Consider the following 19,351-nt stretch of genomic DNA (forward strand, 5'->3'; position numbering starts at 1 on the left):
AAGTTAAGAGTACCTTTTGAAAGCAGGAAATGTCTCACATAAAGTTACAATTGATAAACAATCTTACGTACAAATAATCAAAATTTGTCATTTGTTCTTTTGTGTTCTTCTTAAACTTTCAAATCAGTATGTGCCACAAAGCTAAGTAGTAGATTTACTGTAAGTAAATCCCACCTATGGCCCACATGTTCTTGGTAGTGAGTGAAAGCATTAGACAAACCAAAATCCTTTCAAGAAACCACTGTGATGTTCCGCCAGTCATCCGTGAATTCACAGAACCATAGTTACATCTGTAACTTACGTTCAGTTTCAATCCTTCCTGACTGCCAGTGGCAGTAAACAAGGTGAATGGCTCATACCAGTGTCACGAGGACACGGACACCCACCTACTGGTCAATCTCCGATGACAATGGTAGAATAGGTTATGCCGGTGTGGATCAAGAAGCCACATCAGGCGATTAAACCTTGATAAGGCTCACAGATCTCCGATAGCAGTGGCACCCCTCTCATTGCAGCCCAGTAGAGTGACAGCTGACAACTGAGAGGGCAGCTTTACAAATTGACCCTTTTCTCCACCTCGGCTCTAAACAGGGGAGAATGGTATGCCCCCAGCTGCCATTAACATGGCTAGGGACCTTTGGTAGAAAGGACATATTTGGCCACAATTTCACACCAGAATCATCTGCCTTCACCAAATGCACGTAGGACTAATAGAAAGGTATGGAGCCAGATAGGAACCAGAGCTTCTATGAGCCAACCAAGAGGGTGAAGGGTCATCTCGGAACAGGAGGTTGCCCACCTGAAGCAGCCGTTCCTCTCTCGCAGAAAGTGGCAGGATGCTGCAGTTAATGCATGGGTCAGTAAGGGCTTCTCTATGGTGGCCAACACCTAGACACTTTGGGCACAATTCATGGCCATCTTCAACCTGAAGTTGAGCTCCAGGACCCCACCAGCATTTTCTAAATTTGAATCTGGGGTCAGGATAGGAAATCTGAGTCTGAACTGTGTCTAGGCCACAGGACGTGAACCAGAACCTCTAACCGACCAGGCAACCGATTGGCTAGTCAGTCAAGGTATCCAACCTGCTGCTAGCCTGCTCACCTGAATTGCAGTGTAGCCAAGTAATCCAAGCGATAACTGCAGTTGACCTCCAGATAGGAAACAAGGAGAAGTAGGAGAGTCTGTCAACCACAGCCTTAGAGGGCAATGAGTTTCACCCCGACCATAAAGTCACAGGCAGGATGACAAACACCAAACACAGAATGTGCTTACCTCCCTTTTTACATGCAAAATACAGAACCAAAACACAGATCTCATCGAGCGATTGATCTGAGGTCAGGTTTAGGCTACCACATGATATTTAAAGTGGGGATGTTCAGGTAGCCTACATGTCAAGCACATGACTTTGTTTACATTAGATCTCAACCTGCTCAGAATGCGAAGAGACATACCCACTTTGTTTACTGCCACTGGCAGTCAGGAAGGAATGAAACCCATTCTGGCACCTGGTAAGAATGCTTCACCCACTTTTGAGTAGACCGAGGACACAATGGAGGGATTACAGTACATCTCTCAGAGGGACTTTGGGTAAGCTCCTGTGGAAAAGGACATCTAGGGTGCTCTTCTACCCTGCTGACACATATGCTGCAACTGTGCAACATAGATATTCTTTCTTTTTTTAAACCAAGAATTCTCCACACCTACACATTTCTTTTCTTGAGTCTCATTTTGTTTGAGGCTTGTAGAATATAGACTGCTCATATTCCTTTCTGAAGGATAATATGGACGATCAAAAGCAAAAGATAAGACTTCGTTTTCTGTTGACCTAATTAATTGTCTTAAAAAGGAGTCATTTGATTCACATTATGCCAGTGATCTGCCCTTGAGCAAGGCACTGAGCCCTCAAAACTACTTTAGGGCCACAGACCGTCCTGTGGGTGACCCTGAGGTCTGGTATATGAGGATATGCATATACACAGGAAACATGTGTAACCTTGGAGTAGTATGTAATAAACTATCTCAATTGACTCAGTAGTGAGGATTGGGGATCTCTCTCTCTCTCTCTCTCTCTCTCTCTCTCTCTCTCTCTCTCTCTCTCTCTCTCTCTCTCTCTCTCTCTCTCTCTCTCTCTCTCTCTCTCTCTCTCTCTCTCTCTCTCTCTCTCTCTCTCTCTCTCTCTCTCTCTCTCTCTCTCTCTCTCTCTCTCTCATAAAATAGGAATAAAGAGCTAACAATATAGATAAATCAAAATGACAGCAGGAGCTAGCAAAGATGTCAGGACTGTGGCTATTCTTCCCTTCAGTGTAAGCAAGATACACTTACACTAATAAACTGCCCTCAAAATCTAGGTCAGTGCATGCCTTTTCAAGACGGGAGTTTTGTGAGAGTTACACTCCTATTTTGCTACATGTAGCATATCTACATTAAGGTGCTACCGTTTATTTTGTTATAAATACAAGAAGAGCTAGTATTCAGTTTCCTTTTATTCCACCTAAAAGCATCTACCCCAAACACAAGCAGATATGTAACACTGAAGTGTGCTTTTCCTTATCTGAATTGGGGGTCTCAGGATAGAGAGAGTTGTATGCTGGACAATTTTAAAGCCCCTCCGAGGCCATTTTGTGATATTGGGCTATACAAATAAAACTTACAAAAACAGAATAATTATCAGTGCTGATGAATACATCTCCTTTACTGATGAGGCATTGAAACCGAGAGGCCATGGAAACCTCTGCAGTCAAAACAAGAATGATAAAGGAGTAGTGAGGACTAGTTACCATAAGCAGTGCTTGCTCCTGAAGCAACTGCTGCTGAAGGATTTCTAACTGCCGCTGCTCTTCTTCTAACTTATGTCTGATAAACTCCTGAGGAAAGGTGAGGAGGCAGGAATGACAAGCATTAAGGTGGGAAAAGAGAAATGAAAGTATATGGGTGAAGGGTAGAAGATAGAGGCACATAACAGTTATGTAACGTCATTCCAGTAATTAACAGACACCGTGTGTTGTACTGATTTAAAAAATAAATCAACAATTCTAACACTGAATTTTAGTAGCAAACATGCACCGTCCCCGTTAAGAATTTGTAAGGAATATTTGTAAAATAAAAGTTACCGTTTAAATACAACATTAGTGTTTAGCACTCCATAAAGATTTTTGATAAATGACTATATTAAGATTTGTGACAGTTGTAAGGTAACATACTAACATGAAACGAGTATTCTGTACTACAGGGTGATGAGGCTGGGATGCCAGACTCTTGTGTTACTAAGGGTAGACTGGAAACAAAGAGCACAAGAGACGCAGAGAGCTCACCCACAGAAACTCATCTCTGAATAAATACACTAATTTAGACCCTTGCTGCTATGGCAACCTACTCATGGAATTTCACCACCACCGCAACTTGCAGTGTGTTGCTGGAGGACACACCCACACTTCACACTGATTGGCTGATTGCAGCCCCACATCTCCTGCGGTTGGTTACCTGCTCCCTCTCAGCCAACCTTCTATCTTCCTCCCGTCTCATATCGTCAAGTCTCCGGTGGGGACCTTTTTCTTGCTGCCTCACCATATCTCGCTCTTTCCTCTGTTGCTGGGAGAGAAGGGTGACAGGAAAAAAGGAATGAGCAAAGAGGCTATATTTGCACAGGGGAATTTATAATAGATAGCCTGCTTATAAGCAAACCCTCCTCGTGTGTGCAAAGAGCTGGAAAGAAGAAATAAAAAAAAAAGGAGTGGGAATGCAGTGCAGAGAACAAAGGCAGCGAGTCAATCTCACAAAACGCATAAATACATCTATTGCATTGTAATTATCAGAGTGCTTTGATTCAAACTTTTGTCTTTTTCTGCTTTATTTAAAAAGGGACATTGAAACAACAAGATTTGTTCTTTGTGGTGAAATGACACAAAGCACAACGTCCACTCAATAGTTGTAGCCACTTTACAGTTGAACAGACGAGCCAGAGGAGGAGGTGGTGGTGTATTAGGAGAGTTCAATCTTACTGCAGTATAATCCTTTACCAACACTGCACAATCATTTAAATAACAATATCAGTGTAATTAACTGTGCCTCATTCAAATCCCACATAACAAACAAATCACAATCCAACACACAAATGCTAGTGCTATGTTTCTAAAGTTTCCTATACGTTTGATGGACGTGGTAACGATGTAAAAGATTACCAGGATTATTGGACACAAACAGCCAATTAAACTACTTGCTAAAAAGGGTATATTGCTGCAGACAGAATTTTTTGTCGACTCAATATTTGATTAAACTTCAACTTTGGTTCACAGCATCATTAATGGATTAATGGTTTTAGTGTAGAGAACGTCTGAATCTTAAGAAATGTATACAACTCACTCATTTTCATTCTCCTGTAAAAAAAAAAAAAGGGTGAAACTACCTTCTCAGTTTCCATGCATTTTAAAAAACGTCATACTTCCAAAACATCTCACTCTAGGCCAATGTTTGCAGAATTAATAATTCATACTTGTGTTGCAAGGAGATGGACTTTCCTTCACTTTAAATAATCTCACTCGGTTTTCCTTTACTTATTTATTCTACAATGAATGTTAGTACAGAACATGTTGAAAAGGTTCTGTTGCCAGTGAAGGGGACCTGAGCTTTTGTTCAAGCCTTGCAACTAGTTTAGTCATGGAGGCTTTGAGAGTGTAGTAGTGTGTTTTATATGGAGTGCAAAAGCCTTATTCCCAATTTTCAGAATCTAAGCTATTTAAACAATGTTACTCTTACATATTGTTTTATTTTAATAATGCTCTTCATAGATAGATACATTCAGTATATTACATACCAAATGTTTGGTAGGCCGATAATAGAAGGCAGATCATACCTGCTGTGCACTTATGACCAAAACAAGCAACGGCAAACCAAAAACATAATGAAGGGCAAATAAGAAGGTAATAGCAAGTAGTTAGGTGGCTGAAGGACAAGAGCAGACAGGAAGTTTATATTTCCGTTGCTTGATACAGTTTTGCTTTGAATTAAAAATGTTCTGCCTGTTGCATAATATATAGCATCATGAGCCTCTGGTAAAAGGTGCAGGATTACATTTTTTTTAATCTGACAAAATCTGATATGTTTAGATTTTATAAATGTATTTGAAAGAATCAAAACAAATACCAAAAAAAACAACAATATGACAACAAGCTGCAAGTCAGCTGTAAACATATTTATGAATGTGTGCATAAACTAAAGACACCCAATGAGTGTGTTTTGTATTCTCTGAAGTAGGTAGATGATTATGCACAGGTGGTACTAACAACTAAGTCCCTAAAACACACCTACTTTTTGCAAATTGAGCATCAATATCTCTCTATTCACAGGTGGGAAACTTTCTAATCTTTCTAATGATTTTATTTTCATCACCAGTGCTGAGTTAATACAGCATTTGATTTTGCAGGTAGCAGACTTCAAATCTCAGCATTGGGCGCAGATTTGCAATCATTTTGGACAATAACCACAAGACAGAAAGAAAGTTACGATAAAGGCAAGAAAAATATCTTCGGTTGCCTTAAAGGGAAATACGTTTATTTGCTTTCTTGCCAGGGTTGCATGAAAAGGTTGATACCAGTCTCATGTATGTGATGAGACTAAAGCCAGGAAGAAATTAGCTTAGCTTAGAATAAAGATTAATTCATCCAACTCATTCTTCTTATCAAAGTCTCAGAAAGAATGTTATAAGCGTATTTCTCATAATCTCAAACTATTCTGTTAAAAGCTAAACATTCCCGAGTCGATTATTACCTCTTCAAGTCGGCGACGCTGTTCCTTCTGCTCTTCAATGCGTTTCTGTCGGTCATGCAACAGTTGCCTCTTGTGTTCCTCAGGGTCCCTACGCTGAGCAGCCAGTTGGGCCTGCTGCCTCTTGTGAGCCTCCGAGCGCTCTTTGTTCTCCTGCTGCAGACGCTGGAAGTCCCGCCTCAAGGTGGACTCACCGGGCACATTCAGGATTGAACTGATGGACCACAATTGAAGATATGAGGGAGAGGATTTTGGGGGAAATCATTCACACGAGTCAAAGATTCATACTAGGACAGAGAATATCAATTGCAATTACCTTGACTCTCGGTCTTCTCCGCGATTTTCATCTTCTTCATCACTACCACTGTACTCATACTCTGTTTCCTCTATAGGAAAGATTAACATAAAGAGAGGTGAAATATTACATGAAAAATATTTGTGGCACAGTAACCTACAGAACACTTCAATTGATCACAGTCCATGAAGAGACATCGTACCCTGGGTCTTAGGCTCTATCCATCTTCCTGCTTACCTTTCTCTCCCCTTTTCTTGCGTGTACGGTCAATATGGTCTTTGAGCTGAATTCGGACCTGACGCTCAGTGGGCTGGTCCCTGATGAAGGAGTGCTTGAGAAGCTGCTCTGTGGATGGTCGGCTGGTATAAGTCTTCACGAGACAGCCCTCTATAAAGTCAATGAATTTCTTGGACCTGGGAAGGAAAGGGGAGGTTAGAGGACGATGAACTAGTGAGGGAGAGTAGGAGGAAGGGGAGGCATGGAGCAGTTGGCAGCTGGGCTGTTATTGCACAGAAGAGAGATTAAAGTGGGACACGGTTTGTCTTTAGCCCTTTTAACATGTCTGGCATTATCTGGAGAGGAATTGTGTGTGTGACATTTCTAAGAATCTCCTTATCTAACACAAGTGTGAACTAAAGCCATTAAGATTCTCAGTTCATGCTCACAATCTTGTGTGACAGGGAAGAAAAAAGAACACAACATTGTGGACTGACCCATCTCATTCTGCAATGTCTTTACCGAAATGATTTGATAGAGGGTGAGCTAGTAGCTGCAATTAACCAGTAAACGGAGTGAACAGTTCATTAAAAATCTGAGAAACTACTTTACTACCCGCAGCGACTTTCTTCTCACTCAATTTCTCTGAAACTGCAACTAAAATGTGAGCACAACACAATCACTGCAGAAAACGATTTGATGTACTACAAAAATCATGCAATGAATACTACCTGTCAATGAGGTCAATAACGTTCAAACGCAATAACCAAGAGTTGATGAGATCATGTAATTGTGTTCATCCCTTAATTTTCTTTTTGCATTTGCATAATTGTTTATCTGGGTCACACAATATTGACTGACAGCTTTTTATGATTGAAATTGTGAAAGAATCATTCTGAATGCAGTGGGACCATAAACTCTGCTAAGTGGGCCCATTAACGAGCAGCAGGAAGAGTAATTGAAGAAAGAAAATGAACAGGGTAGAAATAGAATATGACAAATTAGTTTACATGCCTTCAGCTTCTCGTCTTGCCCACAATAATATTTGTCCAAATACTGGGACAAAGTACATGTCCTCAGACACTTTGGGAGAAAAGACGTTTGATGTAGCTGTCCCTCACTCAGATTTCAATCGAGGGACAAATGCACCTAAAGTAATCTGAAGCGAAACCTCTGCTTTGAGAGATCACAGATGGCATTCTTTCCATTCAGAGTGGATCTCGTTAAGCTTGTTAACGGTTATTGTTGCTCTGCAGTAACCTGCTTTCTCAAACAGCAAGTAAACAGAGCAAACACGTTACTGCAGTGCATGTCAATTTGCTTTCCTGACCTGATTTTTCCCACCTTGTTAAAAAACCACCTTTACTTTTCGATTTGGCTTTTACATGTTAAGGTTTTGAGGATTTTGCGCACATTTGACGTCAGAGCCTGCTAAGGATATACTTGTTAATAACACAGCAGGATGGTGGATAACTCACCATTTTTTGGATTTAAGTTTCGGAGGGGGATTCCTGGGAATCAGGAAGAGGGCTCTCATCGGGTGCATGTCACACAAGGCTGCCGAAATAATAGAACACATTTACATAGACAGAAAATCATATACTCCCACACCTGGTAGTTTGTAAATAATGCTAGCCACCATTACACATATTTTTTTAACCTCAAACATGTTACAGCTGCTGTTATCCAATCTTTCCTGGCGCCTCAGGCTTATTGTTACATTGAATGTAAGACGTGCAAGGACTGTGAGTCATTGTGTTCCCAGCGTAGGTAGGTAGCTAAACCTGACTGGTTAGCTTTACAGTTTCACAGTAAATAGGCTTTTATATGGCAGTCTTTTGGACACATGCAACGTGACAGCCAACGGCATGAAGAAAAATTCATTTCAGCATTTTAAGTTCCTTTTAAGTGTGAACAAACAGAAGAAGTACGGATGGTGTCTGCTAACACAGCAAGTGAACAGAATGCTCAAAAGTGTGTGAAAAGACGCTTAATAATTCATTTGTTCAAAAACGATCCAACAGTAAGCCAGTAACCCTGTAAGGCAAATGAATAAATTACTTTAACTGGCACAATGATGCATTTCAATGAAACAGCGACAGATACCACATATAACTTTTGTCAGTCTTATCTATTCTGTAGATCAGTCTCTCAAATAGTGGTTTGCGGACATCGACCACCAGTGGTCGCCGAGTATATTGGTAAAATGTCACGTTTTAAATTAATTTATAATAAATCATTAATTTTATTTATAGAGCGCTTTTAAAAAGGTACTCAAAGGCGCTTATAAGTTCAAAGTGTTTCTCAAACTGTTTAAAAATGACTAGTATAGAGTGTAGCATAGATGTAGCCTAGTTACGCAGCTATGTGTAGATCTTAGAGTACGATCTTACGAGTCGACTGATATCAGGAAGGAGGCAAATTCCTGCACCTGCAACCAGTGTTACTGTATTTTATTTTTGAAAATCCACAGTGGAAGTTTGTGTCGTACTAAATGTGGTGCATTTTGTGTATCTTGCTGAGGGTAAGTTCACTCTGACACTTTCATTTGATGTATACAATCTATCAGCATTTACCGTTATATATATATAAAATATACCTAAATAAACCCACAAAGTCAGGATCAAAATAAGAGTTTTAATCAATATTCTTGCAAGAAGGAGCAGAGTTATACATAAAAAAAGATGTACAAACTCTCACACGTAAGCTTGTAAGACTGCCGTGTGCTGCTCAGAGGAGTGAATCCTCTGCTGCGGTATTTATACTGAATTCAAAAGTCAGGAGGTAGTTCAGGTCAGTCCCTCTTTTGTTTACGCAAAATGGTGGTTTGCAGGAGAGACAGATGGTCTTCTTATCTGGAGTTAAATCGTAATGCTTGTAGAATCCGTAGTTTTATTTGTATTGTTGATTTAATGTGTGAACGAGCGATATAGAGAAGGTCACATAAAGCTCATTATTAGGCTGTCATTTGTAATATATTGGTGGAGTGGTAAGCAGGCCTATTGCTTTTGGATATTTGGGGAGTTAGGTGGTCCGTGAGTGTTTTTTTATTGGTTAAGTGGTCATTGGTCTAAACAAGTTTGAGAAACACTGCTGTAGATGAACTGACCTTGTAGGAGGTCATGTGATCAATACCATAACACCATAAAATCAATTAATTCAAAAATGGTTTCAGCCATACTGACTATTCTAAAAACAAAGAATTTTGCAACTTTATTAGTGGAAAACATAATTCAGTAATGAGACTGATGGAGTGACTAAATTCACACTGCATCATTTACAATGGTACATCAACACGCAGCAGCCGCAGCATGGTCTGCAGGATCTCTGTAGACTTCATCGGTGATTTTGACGAAGAAAACTAGACTCCACTTAAGCTTTACGCTAAAAGATCCTCCTAAGACATGTTTTGATACATGTAAAAATACTCAATGATTTGTATCTGATGTTTTTTCAAAACAAAAACATTTCAATTACCTTGTTAAGAATTCTTAAAATTAATCTGCTCCCTTCCTCATTGTTAATTTTAACAATGCGACACAAGCAGTCTCCTACTTCACTGAGTGTCTGTGCACTGGAGGCTTCTAGTTTCCACTTGGGGAGACTTTATATAAAATGTTATTCAATAGAGCTCAGTTTGACCCCAACTCAAAAATAAGCCGCAGGTGTCTGGCTGTTATATTCAGGCAGAGTGAGGACACATGTTGTACCCCTGCAGAGCTCATAAAACAGTAGCTCCATGTTGCAAGTGTTTTCTACTGCTAGGAAAAAGAGATAACTGGTTTCTCTGTATAGTCAACCATGGATTAGTCGGGTGCTCTTGGAAAACATGATAAACAGGAGGGCGATCCAGGGACTCCAAAATGTAAGAACAAGTACAAACAGGGAAGGAAATATCCTTAAAAAAGCCAAGATGTTTCCACAGTCTTCTTCAGGGCTAATAACAAACAGATAACAATTTCCATGTATGATGTATCTAACATTTTTTTGTGTATAATCTCATGTTATTTCGTGTTGACATTATTTGGAATTTGTTTCATCTCATTTTATTTTCCGGCTCATGTGATTGCCTCCCATTGGTTGTTGATAGTATCGGCCCATAGGTGAGGCCACACCTGTTTTGTTGGTTTGTTATTAGCCCTGACGAAGACCGACAGTCGTCAAAACCTAATTAATGATTTAGGTTTTTTTTACATTTCCTTTCTTGTTGATACTTGTTCTTACACTTTGCAGATTGCCTTCCTGTCTATCCTGTTTTCAATTGCTACTTTAGTGCCCAATGCAACATCAATAAGTAAGGTGTGCAATTACATTTTTTGTTGCAGGAAGGTTATAGTAGTTGCATTTTAACAACCACCAACTGGCCAAATGTAGCAGAATACTAGTAGTTACACTTACAGTTAAGCCACTGTTTACCATAGAATTTCTTTACCACAGCTGCGATTCATGTTAGCTGCTAGTCTTAAGTAAGATCTTCTATGCTTCTTAGTCAGGTTTAACACTAACTCCAAGCTCTCCTCACTAAGCGGACCAGAGAGATCTGTGCAATCAGCCTCCACAGGCCAACTGCCAGCTCACGACTACACTACTTGATTACAGTGAGTCAGCTGTCCATCTGAAGACATAGACAGCAGGGCCAAATATGCAAGACAGTCATTCATGAGGTCATAAAGAATGGGCTTTGAGAAATCATCTATTGCCGAGTACAAGGAAATTACCAGGTACGGTTGCAACGGCATGAGATTTGCAAAGAATATCAGTTTCACTGTATACAATATTACACTCATTCATTATCATTATTACAGAATTAGTCAAACTTTTTTTTCTTCTTTTTAAAAGGTGTATACACTTACGAGGAGCTCCCTCTGCCATCTCAATGGCTGTGATCCCCAAGGACCAGATATCACTCTGTAAAATACACAAGGGACCAGGTCAGTCTCCATCTTCCATATGCTCTCACAGCATAGTGCTCACACACACAAAAACACAGCGCTGCTGTTACCCTGTAGTCATAGGTGGAGTCAGGGTTCTCATCGCAAGCAATAACTTCAGGTGCCATCCAGTAAGGTGTGCCGATGAAGGTGTTCCTACGCCCGACAGTTCTGTCCAACTGAGCACTCACACCAAAATCAACTGAATGTGGGCAAAGGAATCAGAGGAGGAAAGCATGTGAGATGATGAGGGATAACATATAACTACTTTTGCACTTTAAAGCAAAAACGTTCAAGCATTCAACGTACCAAGTTTGACCTCTGCATTCTCTGTCAGCAGCACGTTCTGGCCCTTGATGTCTCTGTGAATAACTTTGTGGGCGTGGAGGTGGGAAAGGCCCTGCGCAAATAAAGTCAGAATTTGTCAGTACAGAGTGTCCTCTACTGCAGACTTGCTTTGATTGGTGCGCCTGCAATGTCTCACCCTTAGGATCTCTCTGCAGATGTAAGCAATCCAGTCCTCCTTTAGAGAGCTGCCCTTAGTGTTTTTCACCAGGTCGGTCACTGATCCCGCCCCACAGAACTCCATCACCAGCTACATACAGACAAATGCAAACTTGGTGAACACAATCAACGAGACATACGGTTATAAAATCATCAGGCCAGGTACAAGGGTAGACAGACCCAAAGTTGGTCATCATGTCCTGGTGGACTCTTCTTGACAAAGGCACCGTAGTACGTGGCTATGTTGCGGTGATGGCTGTATTTTTTCAGCATGTTGATCTCTGCTTTGATCTCCTCTTCTTCCTCCTCTGTAACATCCATCACCTTGATGGCAGCCAGCTGGCCCGTCTTCACGTGACGCCCCTGACAAGTTGGATCAGCAGAACAGTGGTCAGTAAAAATGAAACTGCATGTTTTTGAAACTGTGTCTAACTGCTTCATCACACCACTTCATTGTTCTTATTTTACATTTTGTTCTCTAGTCTCTTATCTTTCTGTCACTTTCTTTTAACTTTTCAGACTGACAGCTGGAAAATGCACCGACATATCAGTGAGCTAAATCTGCTGTAATCTAAGAAATTAATGCACAGAACATTTAACAGAGAGCAGGCCCTAAAATAGTCTTTGTAGTTTAATAGCAAGTTATTGTACAAGTGAAAACGTAATGTCTTGAATGCTCCAAAAAGAGTCCTACATCATTCAGAAGTGATGTCTCACCTTGTACACCTGTCCATATGTGCCATTGCCGACAACCTCGACCAGCTCAAAGATACCTGCTGGATCCTACGGGAGACATGGACAGATTCATAAGTCATGCAACATGCATTGCAGACACCAGAGCATTCATGTCTTCTGCCTTGATGTGACTCATCAGCTTAACATTTAAAAAAGAAAAAATGGGGCGCAAAATTAAAAAGAATACACTCAAAGCACACCGTATTTATTTTTGTTCTTAGAGGTGATGCCTGCTTTGTTCTTATTTGAATCCTACACATATACACTTCAATGCCGACCCTCAGTGGAGGTCGTATTTTATGTTGTTACACTCATGTTTTCTCAGTTAAGAGTCTCTTAAATACTACAAAATCCAACTAAACCGCCCGTTAGAGTAACTGCTGCAATCTAGCTTCAGTTAAATTGGCACAAATGCTAAATACAACACAAAATAAAACCAAACAGATACCTTCATAATTTTATAGGCATTGTTTGTCATTTTAATTTCATGCCGACAGAACACTTGAAAATCTTTGATTTAATAGACAGTACTTATATATCAAAATATATATATAGTTTTCTTGTGCAACAGAAGCTGTGTACATCAGTTAAAGTGAGTATAGCTGCAGATCCATCGACTCCATCCAGCACACGGTCACATAAACAAAATAACAAGGGCCTCTGTAGAATAGAAACCATACATCAAAACAACCACAATGGTTTAAATTGTGTACACAAAAGCCAATTTAAATCCATTACAATTCCATACAAATCATCCAAACTCAATCTTCCAAGCCACCCACTAACACACTCACTGCCCACCCACAAGACTTAACATGGAGGAAACAGACAAGCAGATGCACTAAATATTGATACTAGAATTAGAAACAAAAATGGATTTTACATGGACACACTGTAGATCTGGCCTTTTCCTGATTTTTTTCATTTCACCGACACTAATAATGAGTAGGTTGCTTTGAGTAAATTATGCAACCCCCACCCCCAAGAGACAAATGACAAGCAGTTCCACTTTCATGCAATTTCAATATGGCTTTAAGAAGATGTGTGGGTGGTGAGACTGCTGCTTTGGGTCTAGAATGTACAGCATGACCTATCCTGCTTTCATCTGTTTCCAATGATGGGTTTTCTGCCTTCAACAAGGAGGGAAAACATTCCTTTGCGACAGGAAACATTCATGGGGAAAAAATAGCATATATACTTATGAAATACTTGGCAGTAAAATTGGGAAATGACCACACATTTGATGCAAATGCACATTGATCATATGATGACAAACATACCGGCCATATTTTGAAGCGTGTTATGACACAAAAAGGAACTCTGACGTAAAGTAGGACGCGGGAGAATGATGGTATGGAAGACAATAATGTAATGATAGAGTGGGTGGCAAGGTAGAGGCGGTAGCTTCACCCACGTCCAGCGCAGCGAGTGGGATGAGAGGAACAAAGTGATTGAAGGGGAAGGGTACAGTTATGATCGAGAAATAGCACCACCAGCACACAGTCAGACAAATTGTCAGTAATGATTGCAAAAAAGGAAAAGGAAGCAGTCTAGGAGAAAAGAGAAATCTACAGTGAGCATACTCAAATCACAGAAATGGCAGCTCTGGTAGTTCTTGTGGCGATATCATGCTGACATATTAATGTGTAAACTCAATGTATTGGAAAACCTTAGGGAACAATGCAATGCATTTCCCCCACATATCAACCTCAGTTCAACAGGCTATACACTCTAAAAGACACTGGTAATGGTCCATGGGGAGGTTAACCACTCATTTCCTGCAGGGGTGTCAACTTTAGCTGACAGAGGAAGTCTTTATAAAAATAAGACTGCCAGCTGTGGCTACACAGCTGCAACAATACTCAAAATCACAACTCAAACACTTGCATTCCTTGAATATCATTAGAGAAAAATGCTCTCGACGACCTTAAGTGTTTTTAAATGGCTTCCCAATTACAAATGAAAAAATAACTTACTCTTCAACCAACTAATCCCAACAGCATATCAATTTCTCAGCAACCTCTCATAATTTGCATATGACAGTTAAAGATGAACAACGTTTACGTTTCATCAAGACTGCCATCGTTTGATCATGCTACCATTATGAGGCAGTAAACGCTTCACATTACATCCATAAAAAGTCAGAATATTCACAAAACATCTGGATCTGGAACAAATTGTGTTCTTTAAGTCAATTTACATGATAACATTGGGAATTCATGATCACAATGTGAAAACATGGTTGACATTTAACTATTTAATATCAAACTTTTACTAGCATTTATATTGTCATATTAAAGCAGTCTGTTTTCTCACACTTATGTAAGGTTATTTAAACCAAGCATATCAAGCATGGACTTTTTCACTGCACCAAAATAAAATCACAAGACTACATTTCTCACGAGTTTCATTTCCAGAGGGCTGGTATTTCTTGTTAATCACCCGATTACTCTTTTTTTGAAACTGAAAATGAGCATAGAAGTCACCTTCCAATAGCTTTAAATTAACAACGCAGGTGACATTCAGCAGACATTTTTGTTGGAGTATGACCCTGTCACTTTTTATTATCTTAGTTTTAAAAGTGTAACCATTATGCCACCTGTGAACAAAACAATTGTACAGGTTGCTTGATTTTATCCAGTGTTATTGACATTGGAACAAATTGTTACCGCACAAATTAGGTGTTGAGGCCTGCGTACAGTAGACGGATGTTATGTAATAATGAAATCCTTCTTTACTCTGTAGAACATTTCTAGAAAAATACCGTGATTGAGCCACTTAAGGTTCCCTGTGGAGTTTTTGTCCTCTAGTAGCGCTATGGAGCCGTTTTTCTATCAGTGTGTCCCAGTTTAGTACAAGCACAAGGATGCACGCGTACACAGGTGTCGTGCTACACAGTCCTGCTACACAGTCCTGCCAATGGTTTCACACTATTCCACTAGTCAAGACGTGGCAGTAACACCCAAAATATGCTGCAATGAGCCAACAAAGGCAGAGAAGAAGAGGACTGCAAGCTAGTAAACATTGCAGGATTTAAAAAGATTGCCTTTGCAAATGTTTTATGGAGGAAGGAAATACATTCAACACATTTGTTGGCGTGTAATATTGAATGTAAACATAACTATTGTTTGTTAATATGGACATTAGGAGCATCTCTAAATGGTCAGTTCACACAAATCACAAAAACATTTTACACTAAGACCATTTCAACCAAATTGCATTGCTAGGCCAAAGCTTGGATCAATGACTACTTCCCATCAGCTGATGTCGTTCACACTGCAACAGGAAGTAAACTGGAACAAACTGTAATGTTTATGTTTACAACTGTGAAAGGATCTATCTCTAGTGGTAGCTGGCCTTGCCGTATTTTGACGTTGAAATGTGTGCCACCTCGATACAATGGAGGTAAATGGATTTCATTTACACTGTTCAAACTCAACAGTAACTTCACTTTCCAACAACATCACAACTGAATAATCAGCGGCCCGACCAAAAAGCAGTCGCAATATTCATACATTACTCCAATTTACTGTACCATACCTGGCCATAAATTCCAGTGCAGTTTCAGAAAGCCACTGAAAATTCAGCAAACTTTGGTCAAGATACTCAGAGCAAAAACACTTAGAGACTCTATAGATACCGATGTGATCGTAAATGGAATTCAAAAAGATCAAATACACTCAGATAATATGCGCAATCTTCTCATATTACCATTTCTTTACAGATTTATTATAGAGAGCTGGGTCAGTTCTAACAATGTCCGGGGATTTTTAAATTATTATTATTATTGATTCTCAGATGAGCACTAATATAATGTTAGGGAAAGAGGTAACATTGCACCAAACAAACCAGGATTTGGATAAACTACCCTCATCTCCTGTTAAAACCCATAAATCTGTGAAAGCTGACATCCTGATATTTTCACAGGCAGTTGGCACTTCTAAATTGACTTTTCCTCTTGGAAATTTTTTTTTTAGAATAGCTTGTATGTGTTGATGTTTTAATTTTAAATCAAAAGCATCTTTTATTTTACCAGTGAATTTCTCAACAATATTAATTTTTGATATGCCGATTTAGTCAAGACCTCATATTAAAGTACATTATAGTTTTAATAATGCCAGATCCACATGCCTAGTAAACATTTACCTCTAGACGCATATTAAAAATGCTACCTAATATGAAAGTGAAAACTATGACTGTACCTAAGTGGAGAGACAGGGCTGTAATATAACTTTTTTTTAAAGCAGTGACTGATGCATAAAATAAATTATCTTTAATGCTAATAAGAGTCTGTCTTGAGGGAATTTACTGCTGCAACACAATTAAAAATATTGACACAAAAGGGAGTATCAGAACTGAAAGAAAAAAGCTTTCACTAAATAGCAACAGTGCTGACCAGGTGTGTGTCCTTCTTCTTCATTTTACTTATTTGTTTTGTCTGGCAATGTATAATATAAGTGGCACTGAAAGTGGATCACAAGAAATACCACCAGGGATGTAAGTCTAGGACGTTATTGTACCATCCCTGATGCAGTAACTTGGATTTTATAAATATATAGTATTTGAATGTTGTGTGTTATACAACCCAAACTAAACCAAAATGGAAATAGTTAGAAGATTTGCCATTCATCTTGAGATCACTGACCATCAGGCACCCGTATGAAAAACAACTCCAAAACAACAATAATTTATACAGAAGACATCTCTTGTGCATTGACATTTTAAGAGTATGTAATTGGTATTATGTAAATAACTACATGACAATTTCAGTTTTTCAGCTAATGGAGACAGAAGCAGCCATTAATATCATGTTTTTTTTTACTAACAAACTAAACACGAAAAGTTGTCATGGCTAGAAAATGTGCTTCTTTATTGGGTGGAGAAATCAGAAAATATCTTTGATGGGAATCTGTCAATACAATCAGCACAGCTGCTTCTAGCAACACAGCAATGATTCCACCTTAACTTTGTTGCGTGGGTGTTAAATGGTCGTGTTTGTGTCAGAGGAAAACTGACACTTCAGTTCATATGACATAACATCTAATGAGTCCGTCTGCCATAATGCTACATGAATAAAGTGCAGCACACTTATCTTTTAATAACAATACTCACCCTCAGAGCTGCGAGGTCTATGTCATCCAGGCTTCGTGTGGGGGCGTTTTCAGACATAGCTGGCGAAACTTAGGACCTTAGCTACCAAGTTAGCCAGTTATTTGACAAGAAGTACTTGTGGAAATTTTAAGAGGCTGCTTAACGGATCTTGAGAGAGTTTATCTATAGATTAAATACAGCAAACGAGCTGTCCAATCTGCTAAACTGTTGCGGAACAACACGATAGCACGTAGATTAGCAAACACATCGCAGATAGAGCTGCCACAGACGCACCCAGCAGGCTAGCTCACGTCAACTCTGGTCGAGAGCTATAATGTTATCCGCAGTTGTTTTACAGAAAAGCCGGTTACAATAACTGATCAAAATACATTTAACTTAAAATAAGATATTTCAACAAACTGTTAACGTCACCGTTAGCCGGCCATCGGTACCGTACTGAAAACTGGCAGGTTTTCAATGCAATGCACCTCCACTGTTGTTGAACACCTTGCTGCGTTCATTTTGACAAGACGTCTCTGCTGCTGGTCAACATTCAGCTAATGTTATGTGTGACTAAATGATGCGTGTCGCCGGGAAAAAAACTAATAGACAGGTCTGGTGTGCCACTGAAACATTCCTGGTCACGCTGTTGAAGTAGAAATCAACATTTACGGCGGAGCAACGCAGTGGTTGTTTTTATGGAGAACGCAACGTCTGATGTGATGGCGTCCGGGTCCGTCCGCACCAGAATCGGCTGTCAAGCTGTCAATATTAGCCTTACACAGATAACCAGAATATTAACTGCGGAAAAATTAAAACGATGGCCTCGTTTGAAATACGACTCTCTTGTGGCTGCAGTTGCCAAACTTGATAACACGATTTAAATATTCCTCAATTTCGACCGGAGCGCACGTTAAGCCGAGTACCAGTCAGTACCGAGTCAGGTGCGTGCAATCAATCTACCGTTACTGGCTAGCTAACGTAGCTAAACTAGTCGGCTAAATTGTCTTTTCCAGAATGAACTTTCCTTCTTCATCCATTTTCTGTGTTGACAGTCGCGCCTAGCACTGCCAATCTTCCGGGCAAAGCACAGACAGGCAGGCAGGCACTATTTTCTCGCCAGCAACCACCGTAATACTTGTAAACTGGGGTCGTCGACTCTTTAAAGTTACGCTTGCGTTCGTTCTCCAGCGTCCAAATTTGATGAACTTGTAGTTGTAGTCCAACTCTACACACACGGTGCAATTTCAAAAAAGCAGCTAACAGCCAAACTTGTTATTTCGCCATGTTTTGCTTCCCGAGTCCTCCCTCCCACTCCCAGCCGTGTAGTCTTGCGGGGCTGTGCTGACGATTGGCTGCTCACAACACTCCTCAAGTGTTTGCTCCTGTTGGAGGGCTACGGTGCTTCATCAGGGACAAATTACCTGGAAAATTACTGTGGACCTCAACCTCAAGCTACGCAACAGCCGAGGTCGTCCTCCGACATACCTGTCCTGCACTGACCTACTCTGAACACACCTCATCAATATGTACAATTACAAATTATGTTGGATAACTAAGAAACAACACATAAATATATCATTCGTCAAGTAAAATTATCGCAAACATTAGAGTTTTTCCTCTCCGGTTTTTCCCATGCAAAAAGTCCCAATCTGTCTCTAGATATCTGTATTTCTGGCTGGGGAAGGTAAATGTTTTGAAAACACATGCTGATAGTGTCTTTTCTATCGTGAATAACATGAGTATCTGTGTAATATTGAAAATAAACATGCCATTACATAAAATGTATCAGTTTTTTCATAATGAGATATAATAAAAA

General features: G+C 39.8%; 1 protein-coding gene across 11 annotated transcripts in view; it reads right to left on the bottom strand.

The window, feature by feature from the left end:
- The window catches only part of mink1 (misshapen-like kinase 1), a 34,299-nt gene extending 15,228 nt beyond the window's left edge, over positions 1 to 19,071 (bottom strand). For 2 of the 11 annotated variants that reach the window (XM_029448562.1, XM_029448560.1), the window contains exons 1-13: positions 17,554 to 19,052; positions 12,424 to 12,489; positions 11,887 to 12,069; positions 11,687 to 11,797; positions 11,512 to 11,602; positions 11,274 to 11,404; positions 11,125 to 11,179; positions 7,750 to 7,828; positions 6,293 to 6,468; positions 6,077 to 6,146; positions 5,764 to 5,974; positions 3,481 to 3,588; positions 2,778 to 2,864 (exon numbers count right to left, since the gene is read on the bottom strand). In XM_029448562.1, coding sequence (XP_029304422.1) covers positions 2,778 to 2,864; positions 3,481 to 3,588; positions 5,764 to 5,974; positions 6,077 to 6,146; positions 6,293 to 6,468; positions 7,750 to 7,828; positions 11,125 to 11,179; positions 11,274 to 11,404; positions 11,512 to 11,602; positions 11,687 to 11,797; positions 11,887 to 12,069; positions 12,424 to 12,489; positions 17,554 to 17,610 — 1,425 coding nt within the window. In that variant the 5' untranslated portion in view covers positions 17,611 to 19,052. Of the gene's footprint in view, positions 1 to 2,777; positions 2,865 to 3,480; positions 3,589 to 5,763; positions 5,975 to 6,076; positions 6,147 to 6,292; positions 6,469 to 7,749; positions 7,829 to 8,022; positions 8,309 to 9,257; positions 9,669 to 11,124; positions 11,180 to 11,273; positions 11,405 to 11,511; positions 11,603 to 11,686; positions 11,798 to 11,886; positions 12,070 to 12,423; positions 12,490 to 17,553 lie in introns of those variants that run through there. The other 9 variants (XM_029448558.1, XM_029448556.1, XM_029448557.1 and 6 more) reach the window with 9 other exon arrangements.
- Between the last annotated feature and the right edge of the window lie 280 nt (positions 19,072 to 19,351).

The sequence above is a fragment of the Cottoperca gobio genome, chromosome 14, assembly GCF_900634415.1.
Source record: "Cottoperca gobio chromosome 14, fCotGob3.1, whole genome shotgun sequence".
Taxonomy (NCBI): Eukaryota; Metazoa; Chordata; class Actinopteri; order Perciformes; family Bovichtidae; genus Cottoperca; species Cottoperca gobio.